At 46.7% G+C, this 14,248-nt stretch overlaps 1 protein-coding gene across 5 annotated transcripts in view; it reads right to left on the bottom strand.

Moving 5' to 3' along the window:
- Positions 1 to 14,248, bottom strand: part of HYDIN (HYDIN axonemal central pair apparatus protein) — a 386,960-nt gene that overhangs the window by 122,186 nt on the left and 250,526 nt on the right. For all 5 annotated transcript variants that reach the window (XM_045076288.1, XM_045076287.1, XM_045076290.1 and 2 more), the window contains 6 exons: positions 9,998 to 10,135; positions 9,135 to 9,294; positions 6,042 to 6,161; positions 5,568 to 5,777; positions 3,249 to 3,386; positions 1,704 to 1,881 (listed from right to left, as the gene is read on the bottom strand). In XM_045076288.1, coding sequence (XP_044932223.1) covers positions 1,704 to 1,881; positions 3,249 to 3,386; positions 5,568 to 5,777; positions 6,042 to 6,161; positions 9,135 to 9,294; positions 9,998 to 10,135 — 944 coding nt within the window. The remainder of the gene's footprint in view (positions 1 to 1,703; positions 1,882 to 3,248; positions 3,387 to 5,567; positions 5,778 to 6,041; positions 6,162 to 9,134; positions 9,295 to 9,997; positions 10,136 to 14,248) is intronic.

The following is a 14,248-nucleotide window of genomic DNA, read 5'->3' as shown; positions in this document are numbered from 1 at the left end:
GGTCATCGTCCCAGGGTCCTGGGATCGAGCCCCACATCGGGCTCTCTGCTCAGCAGGGAGCCTGCTTCCTCCTCTCTCTCTCTCTCTCTCTCTCTCTGCCTGCCTCTCTGCCTACTTGTGATCTCTGTCTGTCTGTCAAATAAATTAAAAAAAAAAAAAAAAAAAAGAAAGAAAAAGAAACCCCATGGAGTTTAAGGAGATTATGCTGTAGTGAGCCCCCAACTGGTTCTCAAGAACTTGGTGGCAGTAATACCTGAAGTCACAGGGTAAGCAAGCAGATCCCAGATTCCTCGGTGCTCTTCTGGGTCCAACACTAACACTGCATGACTTGGGAGCCCCCTCCATGCTGGACACACTCAGATGGCCCTGGTCATCCTTTAGGTCACTTTACACGTTTATTAAATCCCAGCAAACCAAAGGATGATATTTGCAACTACAACGGCAACTTAACAGGTTTCAATTCCCCCAATCAGGGATGTAGGCAATCAGTGGAGAGATTTCAGACACCCAAGTTCACCTGTTGGCCAATGAGAATTCACATGCTTGAGGGACGAAGTAGGCAGAAAAAGAAAGTGCATACTCTGGGATAGTAGGAAGCACTGGACTTGTAATGAACTGGAACACAGGAGACCCAACTAGAAGAACATTCTGTACTCACAGTACTCAGATGGACATTCTCTGAAAGCCCTCTGCTGGCCAAACATGGCTACTGCCTTAACAAGGCCGCCTGGGAACCGGGTTTTCCACCCAGTGCCAAAGGCTTTCTGTCCTGACACTTCTCTATGGAGCCGGACTAACGAACGTCTGGCTGGCAGGAACTCTAGATCCTAGAGTGTAACTGGTCTTAAATGGACCAACAGTTGTGTTTGTATTTTTAGGGCGCGGTCAGGATATCATAGATGATTATCAATCCGCAGGCGAGCCAGTGACTTTGGGGCACAGGCTGAGGACGAGGGCTCCTTCTGAAGCCATCGGTGGAATGACAATTTCAAGGAGCTTGAAGGAGTCACAGAGAAGAATGAGAACTTTGTCTTAACCCTTCACCTTGTGCCCCACGTCGGGAAGAAAGAGCCAGAGAGTCCATGGCTAAGACAGCCGCTCAGCTGAGCTTTGGGATTTGCCACGATGGAAGTCTTTTGGTCTAGAGGGATGGCTCCAGGGGCTAGATGTTACCAGAGAAACCTTGGCTAAGGTGTGGGCAGACAACTAATCAAAGGCTAAATTAGCCACTACACTGTGTAATGCCAAACCACAGAAGGGGGCGGAACCTTGGTTGCCTTTATGTACAGTTTTTATTTTGTGATTTCTACTCCTTGGAGTAAAATCAACCTTTAGCGTCAGTGGCCGTCTGTGCGTGTGCCACAGTGAGGACAAATCAGGGACAGTCTGCAGCTGGAGGAAAAGGCCTTTCCAAGTGCAACTTCCTGATCCCTCTGAGATTGCAGTTCCCTGATGGCAAAACTGCCCAGGGGTCTTAATTTTGGGACTGCCATGGACCATATCCTGTCTCATTAAACTCAGGTCCCCGGGTCAATTTCAATTCGATTTTTTTTTTTTTTTTTTTTATAACTGAGGAATCACACAGAAGGAAACTAGTGAAGACCACTAAGCAAATAACGGGAGTGCCAATCAACCTTCAAATAAACAAAGCGGAATGCATCTTTTGTCCCCCAGTGGGGAAATTCTATAGGGGGTAGTAATACCACGGAGTTTCCTGGGGAGATCGAGGCAGATTCGGGGGAAAATTCCCTCTCCACGCAGAGTGATGTTTTCTGGGTCCAGGTGTGCAATCTGGATCTGGAAACTCCTCTGAAAGACCTCAGGTACTCCAGGTAAGTAGTAAACCTTCAGCTCCTGCTCTTGATGTGAACTGATAAAACCCTACGTAGCACAAAGACCAGAGAGAATGTTAATATTTACAATGGACCCTGCTTCTGGAGACTTAATGGACAGGACAGTCCCACAGACCTGTTTCGCTGCTTACCCTCCGTTCAGTCACATGAAGATATGTGAAAATGACAAGAAAGAGAACAGTAGGTAGTATATGTGAACGGGCATTTCATAAAAGAGGAAATATGAATGGGGGAATGAATGCATTAAGAGAGACTCATCCTCTTAAACCATCAGGGAAGTGAAACTAGGAACATGATGAATTTTTTTTTAAATGACATATTGCCAAAAAGGACCAAATTTTGGTGAGAACATGTATCAAAAGAAACTTATATATGTCCAGTGGGAAATGCCAGTGGTGAGGGGAAGGTAAAAAACACTGTGAAAAATCTTATCAAAATTGAACACATGCAAAGCCCATGACCCAGAAATTTAACTCCTAGAAAAATTCCCCAGGACAATGTTTCCAACTGTACACCAGGAGACAGGTATGGGAATATTTGTAGCAGGATTGTTTGTAACAACAAAATTTTAGAGGGAAAAAAAAATCCCAGATGTGCTGACAGGAAAAAGAAAGACTGCTTTCAATATAGTTAAAGAAGGGATATTCTTTAATGGTGAAAAAAAATGAACTACAGCTACATGCAACAATGTACGCTGGTCTTAGAAACACAAAATTGAGGGGAAAAAAAGCAAAAGGCACAAGATGCCATTACCAGTGCAGTTTCCATAAAGCTCTAGATAAAGCATAATCTGATAAAGCAAAATGTCCAAGTTTTAGGATCAAGTATAGTTGTCTGTTTTGTTTACTACACTATGCCACCCCCAGTGGCAAGAAAGTGCCTGGTCATAGCAAGTGCTTAAAAGTTTGGAAAAATTCATAAACTAAAAGCAGTTTAAGGATGCATGCATGAGTAATAAAACTGTAGTTTAAAAAGGAAAGCGTAAGTCCAAGTGGGGAGGAGGCCCCTGGCTTCAAGGAATTACAAGGGAAGTGTGAGGACGTGAGTGGAAACAAACCACTCTTACAATCATGAAAAAAAACCCAAACACAAAACCCCAAACCATTGGGTTAGACTCTCTTGTTCTCAGGGGAGTCCCTTGTGCCTGGGCAGTGCCTGGCTCATGCAAGACTCAATAAATCCTTGCTTAATAAATGAGTCAAGTGCTTGGATTGATTGATTGATTGATTGTTTCTGAGAACTCTTTATTTGTTGTTAAAAAGAAAATCACACCCATCATCCTGTCAGTGAATGTCTAACATAATCCCGTATTCCACGGGCATGTGGCTTGTAGGTTTGAACTTGGGTCCTGCCTACCATTGCCCCACAGCCATCGTGGGCAAGGAGGCTACTTACCGAAATGGGCAGGATTAGGGGCACTCCAGGCAGAAGGTGGTCTGGTGAAGACAGGTGGTCAGTCAGAACCTTGAACTCAAAGCCAACTTTGCCAGTGTTCCTCAGTGTGATCTCATTCTCTGAGATGTGGTCGAACAGCTGGAGATGAGAAGGAGAGGGGCTGCTGTCAGCCACCCATGGGGATGCTGCTATTATCCTGGCAAAGGGCGGTGGACAAGTAAACCTCACAGACATGGATTTCATTTTTCATGATCTAGACGCTGGCCAGTCCACATTTTACTGTCACCAAGGTGGTCCCTGGGGTGGGAGAAGCACCAGACCCTGGACGCCTGGCTCCTCATTAGCTCTACTGATGACAAATTCAGGTTAGTGAGGCTGTGTGTGGGGGTGTCTGACCCTCCGCACCACAGAGACTCATAATGGAGGATCTTAAAAGTAAACTTTCCCGTATTAGCATTTAGTTTTTGGATGAGATTTGCCTTCAGAATTAGGATTTTTCTATTTATAGGGAAAGTCATAGTGTAATCGGCAAAACATACTCTTTTTTTGAGATTTTACTAACACAGCTCAGCAGCTAATCAGCAGGGCCAATAACCACAGACTGAGGCCACTTTGGGGGTTCTCAGGATAAGCTAGGGGAAGGACTAGCTGTTTCAAAGAATATACTGTAAGCTGAGCCAGAACTACTTGCCCAAAAGACTCTGGAGATAAAGAATGAAAGAGAATTCCATTTGGTCAACCCAGTGGAGAAAGTCTCAACATGAGTCAGGTGAATTGCTTCTAGGCACAATCTTTAACCCATAAACACACGCACACCCACAATTCAGTAATTCTACATGCAGGAGGTGTATAATGGGGGGGGTGTCTAATTCCCATTATAATTTGGTAGGAGGTATGGTTTCTGAGAACATAATACAAATCTAATTGGGAAAAGAAGGTGTACAGACATAGAATTAACAATTATTCTAAACCGAAAACTAGAATGTGCATTATTTGATGGCAAAGACTATACTTAAATGCTAAGAGAATGTGAAGTAAGAGGAAAAAAAAAAAGTAGAGGTTGGAGGGGGTGCTGAGTCTCACAGTATGTGAGACTTGGGGTTGGCAGAGTAGACAAGAGGGATAATATAAGAAGAAGTATTGGGGCAGGGAGTTAGGGCTGGGAAGGAGTAGGGTCGGCGTGTAAACTAGTTTGGTCACAAATGGATGAACGGGCTTGACGGGGAAACTGTAATAAGTGAAATTTAGTCTATAAGGAGCATCAGTTAATAGAGGGGCTTAGGAGACCCTCACTCAGGTGGAAGAGCTTGACTCTGATCCAGTGGGTAACAGAGAAAGGGCCTCAGGATCGGAGGCTTCCCTGCCCCAAGCGTAGGACTGTCCAGAGACTTTACTTAAATGACCACAACCACTTAGGAGACAGGCACTGCCGTCCCATTCTTACTTTATAGTTGAGGAGCACTGTGGCTTGCAGAGGTCTTGATATGTTCAAGGTTCTGAGTAGGAAGTCAGGCTGGGGTGACATCCCAGTTCTTCTGACTACAAAACCACACTCCTTTCTCAGTACTACGTTGCTTTCCCCAATGCTGCTGGGGCTAACTGTTGTGGGACTTGAGAAGATGAAAATGCAGGTTTGGGAAAGTCTGTGAAGCAGTGCTGTGTAGATGGGCTGGTGGCAGAAGCGAGGAGTGTGATGTAATCCCTTCTTCCGTGGGGTCCTCGGCCTCACCTGGGAGCTTGACAGAACTGCTTGAGAGAGTCATCTTTCTCAAGGCCCCACCCCAGACCTACTGAATCAGAATCTGCCCTGAAGAAGATTCCTGGGGGACTCATGCACACCTTATGGGTTGAGCAGGACTGCTGTCCTATCTCAGGACCGGCCTGAGAAGCCCCGGATCCCTGAGAACCTCAATAGCCTTGGGAAGGGCACACTGACACCGAGGGATGCTGCTAGATGAATTAGAAAGCCCCGATGCCGGTAAGGATGGAGAGGCGGTAGTGGCAAATGCCTTGGAGACGGTAAGCTTAAGGGACTGAGAAGGTGACGGTGCTGTTGGAAGAAAAGCAGGGGTCGGCATGGGCTTCTGGATTGCAAGGGAAGGCATCTAACATGAATTCCAGAAGACAGAGAAGCAAGTGAAAAATGCCTGGCCAACAGCTGGCGGTGAGATGATCAGGTTTAGGGAGGCAGATCAGGGATCAAGGTCGGGGTGGTGGCAAGACTGTGATGATCCGAGGTTCCAGGAGACGTCAGAGCACAGAACCGTGTGCGATGTTTGAGGAGAAACCGGGCAGTCCCCTCCCTGTAGTTGGCAATACCTGTAACCCGTAGTTAATATCCTTGGTGTCAAAGGAATAGCTGACCAGGGAAGCCTCTCCCTTCAGCATTATCTCATAGGTGGGTCCTCCTTCCACTTCGCACAGGGCTTTAGCCTGTGCCACGATGTCACAGTGTCCGTAGAAGGTGAATGACATCTGGTGGCTGCTGTGCGGCTGCAGTACTCCGTAGAGGGGCAGAATATCAAACACCTGGAACACCAAACACCGGTAAGTCACCCTGCGGGAGGGCCTCAGTCGGAATGAGGGTAGGGTAAACTTTAGTCCATTTACGGGTTAATTCCTGACCTTAACTCGTTTGACTCCGTGAAAGGTGGCTCACCCAGCACCCTACATGTAAGTCATAACAAGCGGGGGCACAGTGGTCTGCCAAGGTTTACGTTTCCAACTTGGGTCAGGGGCTCAGCAAGCAGAGTCAGTCTCACGTGACTTCAGGGCCCAGAAGGTGTTACTTACTTCTTCGATCCCGATGGAAAATATTTCTTCCTGCTCCAGGATCCATGGGGGTTCCTGAACCTCCACCTGGCTTGGGTTTGGGTCTGTTTTTTCTGTTTCATCAGAGTTGAGGTTTAATCCCTAGAAATTAGAGGTGTGGGGAAAAGCTAGCAAGCATTCACGAGAGGTCCTCCATGTGCTGCTCCCCGCTCAGTGACAGAAAACTGAAGTATATGTTCATACCTTAAAAATGGTACATGTTTCCCCCTATGGAGATCAACGGACAAGTGCCCAAAATACATGTATAAGGATGTGCACCGCAGAACTCCTTAAAACAGCAAAACTTTGAAAGCAAATGAAATGCCTATCAACGGGGGATCACTTCAAATGAAGAGGGTGTGGCACCTGCATCCACGGAGGATGATTCAGTGTATATTTCGGGACTGGGAATCATATGCACAACGTATTATGGAGTGAAAAATCAGTTCCACTTCTGTACAATTGCATGCACACAGGGATCACACCTGAAGGTATAAGCATGTGCAAATTCATTCAGAGATCAAACAGTTAGCTAGGAGGTTGTCTGCTAAAGTTGCGGTAGCACTTTTCCATAAGTGGTGGCATTGTGAGGAAATTATTGCTTTCATTTTTCTGTATTGTTGCGTTTTCTAGGACAAACCTCTTTGAACATTGAAAAAAGAAAACATTTAAAAGACAACTGTTTTACATATACACATGTATTCTAAAAATCTGGAAAACACAGAAAGCTTCAAAGAGAAATAGAAATCAATTACTAAGTTATACTAAATTATACGTATATATGTGTGGGCGTATAATGTGTTTATATAAGGGTATATTGTCCGTGTTCTGACTTGTCAGTTGGTAAGAGTGCTGCCATCCATGTGCCTAAATATTCTTCCCAAGGATCACCTAAAATACTTTTTACAAATAGAACATGTAGCCAAAAGGTACATGAAAAGATGTGCATCAGCACTCGTCATCAGGGAAATGCAAATTGAAACCACAATCGGTTCTTACCTCATATCTGTCATAATGGCTACAGTCAAAAAACACAAGCAACAAGTGTTGGTGAGAATGTGGAGGAAAAGGAACCCTTGTGTGCTGTTGGTGGGAATGCAAACTGGTGCAGACCATGGAAAACACTGTGGAGGTTCCTCAAAAAATTAAAAATAGAATCGTCATATAATCCAGTAATTCCACTACTGGGTATTTACCCAAAGAATATGAAAACACTAACTCGAAGGGATAGATGCACCCCCATGTTTACTGCAGCATTACTAACAATAGCCAAATTATGGATGCACCCAAGTGTCTACTGATAGACGAATGGATAAAGAAGAGGGGGGGATATATACCACCAATGGAATATTACTCAGCCCTAAAAAAGAATCACATTTTGCCATTTGCAGCAACATGGAATGACCTAGAGAGTATAATGCTAAGGAGGTCAGTCAGTCAGAGAAAGGCAAATACTGATTTCACTCATATGTGGAATTTAAGAAACAAAGCAATTCTACAAAAAAAAAAAAGAAGAGACAAACCACGAGGCAGACTCTTCACCACAAAGAACAATCAGGTGGTTGGTTCCCAGAAGGGAGATGGGCGGGAGGATGGGTGAAACAGGGGATGAGGACAAAGCGCACACTTCACACGACGGGCACCGGGCCATGAAGAGACTTGTTGAGTCACATAGTGACAACATAGTGTGCAACCCACATGGTTGGGTCACTATGTTGTGCACCTGAAGCTGATGAGCACTGTATGCTAACTCTATTGGAATTAAAATGAAAAATAAATACAGAACATGGATTTATTTTTACTTAATATATCAGAGGCTGCTCTAAATCAGTATTAGAGAACTAATTCATTTTTTTAAAAAAAGATTTTTAATACTCTGGTTTTTCTTCAGACTGCATAAATCTTTTGACTTTAAAAAAAAAAAAGATTTTCAGGGTGCCTGGGTGGCTCAGTGGGTTAAAGCCTCTGCCTTCGGCTCAGGTCATGATCCCAGGGTCCTGGGATGGAGCCCCTCATTGGGCTCTCTGCTTAGTGGGGAGCCTGCTTCCTCCTTTCTCTCTCTGCCTGCCTCTCTGCCTACTTGTGATCTCTCTCTGTCAAATAAATAAAAAAAAATCTTTAAAAAAAAAAAGATTTTCTAGTATTGCTTTGTGCAGCTACAGTTTGGTTTATTTAGCAAGTCTCCTACTATGGAGTAAAGTTGTTTCCAATTTTTCTTACTTTTACCACCAAAGCTTCAGTGTACAAGGAGAGTCCATGTCTACGAGAGCATAAAGGCATATCCAAAGAAGAGTATCCTAGCAGAACAACTGTGCATTTTAAATTTTGATACACTCTCCAAATCGTATTTCATGGAGGCTATGCCAGTTCATAATTACCTACAAAGCATGAAAATGCTGGCTTACTCCCACTCTGCCACTACGGAGACAAACTCTATTTTATTTTTATTTTTTAAAAAAGATTTTATTTATTTATTTGCCAGAGAGAGAGAGAAAGAGGGAACACAAGCAGGGAGAGTGGCAGGCAGAGGCAGAAGCAGGCTCCCCGCTAAGCAGGGAGCCCAATGTGGGACTCAATCCTAGGGCCCTGGGATCATGACCTGAGCTGAAGGAAGACGCTTAACCTACTGAGCCACCCAGATGTCCCAAACAAACCCTATTTTAAAAGATTTTATATTGTCCATGGAGATATGCTAGTTTATTTTTCCAATTTTTTTGCTATTTCTAAAGTGTTGTGACAAACATCGTTGTACCTAAATCTTTATATCTCCAATGATTTCCTTAGGCCATCCTTCTAGAAGAATTTCAGGGTATGAATTTTTAAAATCCCTTGCTCTCCCCTTTGTTTTCACTATGGGATGACTGAGGAGAATCTTTCTCCTTTTGTAGGCTCCATCTAGGAGCTGGGAAGAATGCCTTGGGTTACAGATAACCAGCTTTTTCATTAAAGAGAAAAATCTATGTGCTGAGGTGTGTGGCTCTCAGTGGGATGCTGGCTCTGGGGGTGTTCGGTTGGGAAGTGACCCGGATGACATTCCCCAGCCTCACCCCACCCAAATCCCAGCAGGACACTTGCCATTGCTCCTGCCTCTGTTTTTCCTTTGGAGTAAGGACCCTCGGCTTGCCAAGACATGCTGTGGACTGAAAACCGTACATCGGAGATGACCACGGTGGGCACTTGTACTTTCATGTTTTCTCTTTCTTCACACCCGACACCTTCATCTGTGAGGACAGTCCTGGAGAGTTGAATGAGAGGTGTTGAATAACTCATTCAGCAATTATCACAACACGGTCTTCGGCTACGTCGCAGACCCACCTTCCTCTCTCCTCTATTGCACCCCAAAAGATAAGTGGGTTCTCACTCAAAGGATGCTTTTCTCAAGAGGCCAGCTGGGCAATGCTGTTACTCCCTGCCCTCAAACATGGACTCTGGGACATCAGGCTGGCCAATTTTCCATAGACTCCAACCCTTCTTTCCTGGCCTAATGAGCCTATGACCAAATTATGAGACATTCTGGGAAGCTCTAGCAATTCTCCAGACAATTTGCTGGGTCCCCAGAGCTCCACGTTAACTTTCGTTATTTACTGGAGCATTTTATTGTGAGGATATACTGTTTGGCCAATTGCCATATCCTCTTTAGCTTGCTACACTTGACCTGACCCTGGCCGCAGACCTGGGATGGATGGAGAGAGCAGTGTGACGGGAACAGCTTAGTCCTCCAGGGCTCAGGAAGCTGTGACTTCCTGAGAGCAGAAATGATTTCCTACTCTATCCCAGAAGCACAGTCGAGGGCATCATGCGCAGAAAGCCCTCACTAAAATGTTGACTAGTGAGTGGCCAGTTGAATAAATAAGGGATGAGTTTGAGAACGTAAGTCAGTGTGGAGGAAAGAAATTGCTATTTTAAAAAACCCCAACTGGCTTTGCATTTGCACTTACTTAACAAAATCGTTTAGATCCATCTCGGGGGATTCTGTTGCTGGCACTGCTTGCGAGCTGGCAGAAGTTGAGGTGAGCGGGATGGACTCTGCCTGAGACAGGGGGGCACTGTAGGCCTTCCTCGGCCGTGACACGAACCTACAAAGGCAGGGGGGCCACAGGCGCGTGTCAGCTTTTCCCAGCCTGTGCTCAGTGGGAATTTACAGTGCAGGGTCCAGCAGAGACAAGTAGCGCAAATGGTCGGTTATCCAAGTCTACCAAGATTCTGAAATCAAAGGAGCGTTAGTGAGCGGAGGGGCCTGGCTCCTTTTCCAGCTGTATGGGTGCCAGTTGGTCACTGCAGATCGCAGCCTCTGAGGCGGTGCCTCTTTGAAACAGATGCATCGGCAATCAAAGCTTAAGTCAGGGGCTTGCGTTCTGAAGAAAGAACCAGCCACCACCACCTGTCGGGGGTGCACTGTACCTCCACCCGAACCCCACCCACCCCACTCCCTAAGATCCTGAAGAAGAGCGCAAAAGCTCCTTTTGTCTTCTTCCATGAGCTTCTGTTGTGGTTTACTGCAGGCCAGATGTCTCAAGTTGACATTCTCTTACACTGAAATCACACCATTTTTGGCTAAGGGTCCATGTTGGGCTGGGTGCTGGAAAGCTCAATAAAATAAAGGTTCCTGAACCCCATTCTTGGGTGAATTCTGATTCGGCAGGTCTCAGACAGGGCCCAGGAGTGCGATTTTTAACAGGCTTCCCAGGTGATTCTAATGTACAGCCAGATTTAGGACCCATGCTGGGTAGGAATGGCAGCACGATGGCTAAGGACTGGCACTGATAATTAATAGGAGGCTAGCACTCGGGCTTCCCAGCGAGGGTCAGTGCTGATGAGCGGAGGACAATTCTGAGCACTCATTAAATCACCCCAGGTTAGCAGAGATGCCCAGGGAGACTCGGCCGAGCTGCCCCAGATAATAGCACTCTCTCATCCAACATTTGCACACTCCTGGGATGTTGTGCTACACGGGTGGGTGGGGGGGAGTGCCCATGGGAATATCTGTAAAGGAAACATTCAATGCTGTACTGTGTCTGCAGACCTGAGGACAAACAACACCTCCAAGGATCCAGATACCTGAACAATTGGAAGTGAGAGGTCTCTGGAGACAAACAAAGGAGCCTGGGGGAGTGGCCCCACCGCTCACAAACGAAGCCATAAGGAGACAGGGAAGCCTTTGTCATAGTGAAGGCTTTAATTTAGCATTCAAATAAAAATCCTGCTCCAAAACGACTGAAATAGAATGTTGGTGGTTTGGGGGCTCGGATTTCATTTTACCCTCAGGAACAGATGATTACTTTCCTGTTATGCTGACCCCAAGAGGATTAGGTTCGGTTATTTTTAAAAGAGCGTACGTAGCAAACAAGGAAAATCAATATTGCTCCGATTCCAGAGCTCCCCATACGAGCATCCCCAGAGAAGCCAGGAAAGAAACCCTCCCTTCAGCTGGAACAGATCACATGGACATCGGACATCCTGTCCGTCAGCCACACTGGTTTGGGCCCCGAGGCTTCCCCTCCTCCTATTTTATTTTCAACTCTTGGGTAAGTTAGAATCGATAACACTCTTTTGTGCTGCAGACTTAAAAAGTGCTCCGTCTTTTTTGCTCTTCTCCCTGCACCGGAAGCAGGGATAACGGTTGGAGCCTGTTTGTTTCAGTTGACATGCTGCGCTGTGGTCCAGGTGATAACGCGGAGACCCAAGGGTGTGTGTTGGTTGCGCGCTGGCGTCGGGGCAGGCAGCCACGGTCTCCGGGTGGCTGGGGGGCATGTGTCAGGTGAGGAACAGCTTTGCAGGAGACACAGTGACCTCTAATCCAGTGATTCATTGCACCTGGATTCTGGGAGTGTGCCTACAAAGGGTGAAAACCACCCCTGACTGGACTAAAGGCGTTTGTTTGGCTCCTGTGTTGCCGTATGCGTGGATAGACACACTGACAGCTGTAGCTAGCATACTGTTACACCTCTCTCACCGGAACGATGCCCCCACTCACTGGAAGCTCTGGGTGTCGGCTGCCCCTTTCTCTGGCTCATTGGTAGGACTTGCCTTCCCTGACCCTGAGATGCCTGGGAGGTTATGCCCTCCCTCCCCTTAGGGTGCCATCTGCAGGCTAGGATAGCTAGATGAGAGTGAGGGCTCTAACTGGGACAGACTCAGAGGCAATTTACATTCCAGAGCTCGACATGGGGTCAGGCAGATGCCCTAGTTCTCCCCTTGCCCTATCTCATTTTTCTTACTCTCTCAGTTTCTCCAGAGAGCCTCCCTTGATAAGCACCTGCCCAAGAATCAGCATCTCCGACTCTGTTTCTAGGGAGACCACCGCAGCCCTGCATGCTTATCAAACACCAGAAAGCCAGATCTTGCTTCAAGGGACCCAGAGGCCAGTGGGTCAGGGTCAGAGACATAGGCACGGGTATCATTCAGAATATGAGTGCTCCAACCGCAAGGCGTGTGGAGTGCCCAGTGATCCAGTTCAAGGCCGGGCGTGGGAGGGGTCAGACAGCCTGGGTTTGAACTCTGGCTTCCCCGTTCACACACTGTGTCACCTGGCTACTGTGCCGGTGATAGAGTCCCCCTCACCTGATTGTTTGAGGCTTACACTGGACCCTCAGCAGGGTGCCTGAGTCAGGGCAGAAGTCCAATGCCCTGAGCTGCTCTTGTGTTCGGCTGACTGGGGAACACCTTCATTGTTGGAATTCAGATGAATTCCCGCCCTGCCTCCCTCCCTTCCTCTAACTCCACTCATCACAAGCCTGCTACGCATTAGACTGGCCCCTGTTTTCTATCTCTAAGTGGAGGCTGTAATCATTGCTTTAAGTCAAGTGAAAAGTAGGCAAGTTCCAGAGCCCCTCTAGGCACAAAGTCCCAACCACGTTTCCTTATTTATTGCCTGGCTTTGTCGTCTTACAGTTGCTGAACCTCCCACATCGGGAAGCAAATGACAGATGGGGCTGGCTCAGTGCCTTCCCGACCAGCTCGTCCCAGCTCTGGCACATGAGAAAGGGAAGCAAACTGCAAACACATACCCATTATGAAAGCAGCCTGCCTTAGCCCTTTGACTTGATCGTGTCCCAGAATGCTTCCAGCTGGTCACCTATGTTAAGGGGGATATTGGCAGAACATCAATGAGTAGCCAAAGTTCAAGTTTTCACCCCCACACCTTTGGGGGTAAAATCATATTTTTAAAGGTTCTCGAAAGGAGTTGCAGTTGAAGCTTCTAGAAAACAGTGGTTCCTCCTGTGGCTGTTCATTGGAATCACGTGCTGAACTGTAACATCAGCTGATGCCCGAGTCCCAACTGCAGAGAATCTGATTCACTTCGAGTCAGGATATTTAAAAGCTTCCAACATGATTCTGCTTCGCACTCAAGGCCGAGTACAAGGACAAAGAAGATGGTGGTAAGAAGGTCACAAAAATTGGTGGTCAAACAAGAGCCTTCTTGCTATGGTCTGAATGTTTGTGTCCCCCCCAGATCTTGTATGCTGGGATCCTAACCTGTAAGGCGACGGTATTAGAAGGTAGGCCTGCTGAGAGGTGATTATGAAGCAGAAGCTTCATGATGGGATTCAGGCCCTTATCCAGGAGAGCCCGGAGAGCAATCTTGGCCCTTCCACCTTAAGCATACAGCAGAAAGACACCATCGGCGAACCAGGAAGCAGTTCTCACCAGACACCAAGTCTGTCTGCGTCATCTGCGGGGCTTCTCAGCCTTCGGAACTGTGAGAGATGGATGTGTGGTGCTTGGATTGGTATAGCATCCAAACAGACTAAAACAGGCCGGAGGTAGGTACCTGCAGCCAACACAACTCATCACTCTCCACCTGGTACTGTATGAAACACTCCATAATGTCTGCCTGATTAAATCTTCGCAACAGCTCAATGAAGTAGGTACTGCGATGGTCCTCGGTCTTCAGGTGACAAAATGGAAGCTCAGAGAGCCAGTAAGTTAGCCTGGCTTCAGAGCTCACTCTTCACCAGTTTGCTGGACAGTCCACCTCCTTAATGGGCAAGGGCATCTCCTTGGTCACGTCTGCCACGCCAGGCCCATGGCAGTGCCTCACAGGTTTTCTCATTTTAGGGGTAATTGAAAGCCACAACATAAAGAACAATGTATTGTCTAGAACCCTTCTTTTGGATGATGAGGGGTCCATCCTGATTGTAATCTAGGTAAGGAAAAGCCAGCCACATTTGACCTTGCCTTGAAGTGAC

Source organism: Mustela putorius, unplaced genomic scaffold (assembly GCF_011764305.1).
Source record: "Mustela putorius furo isolate JIRA1106 unplaced genomic scaffold, ASM1176430v1.1 tig00000174_pilon_pilon_pilon, whole genome shotgun sequence".
Lineage (NCBI taxonomy): Eukaryota > Metazoa > Chordata > Mammalia > Carnivora > Mustelidae > Mustela > Mustela putorius.
Note: the sequence above shows the minus strand (reverse complement) of the source record. Positions and strands in the feature narration are given on the sequence as shown.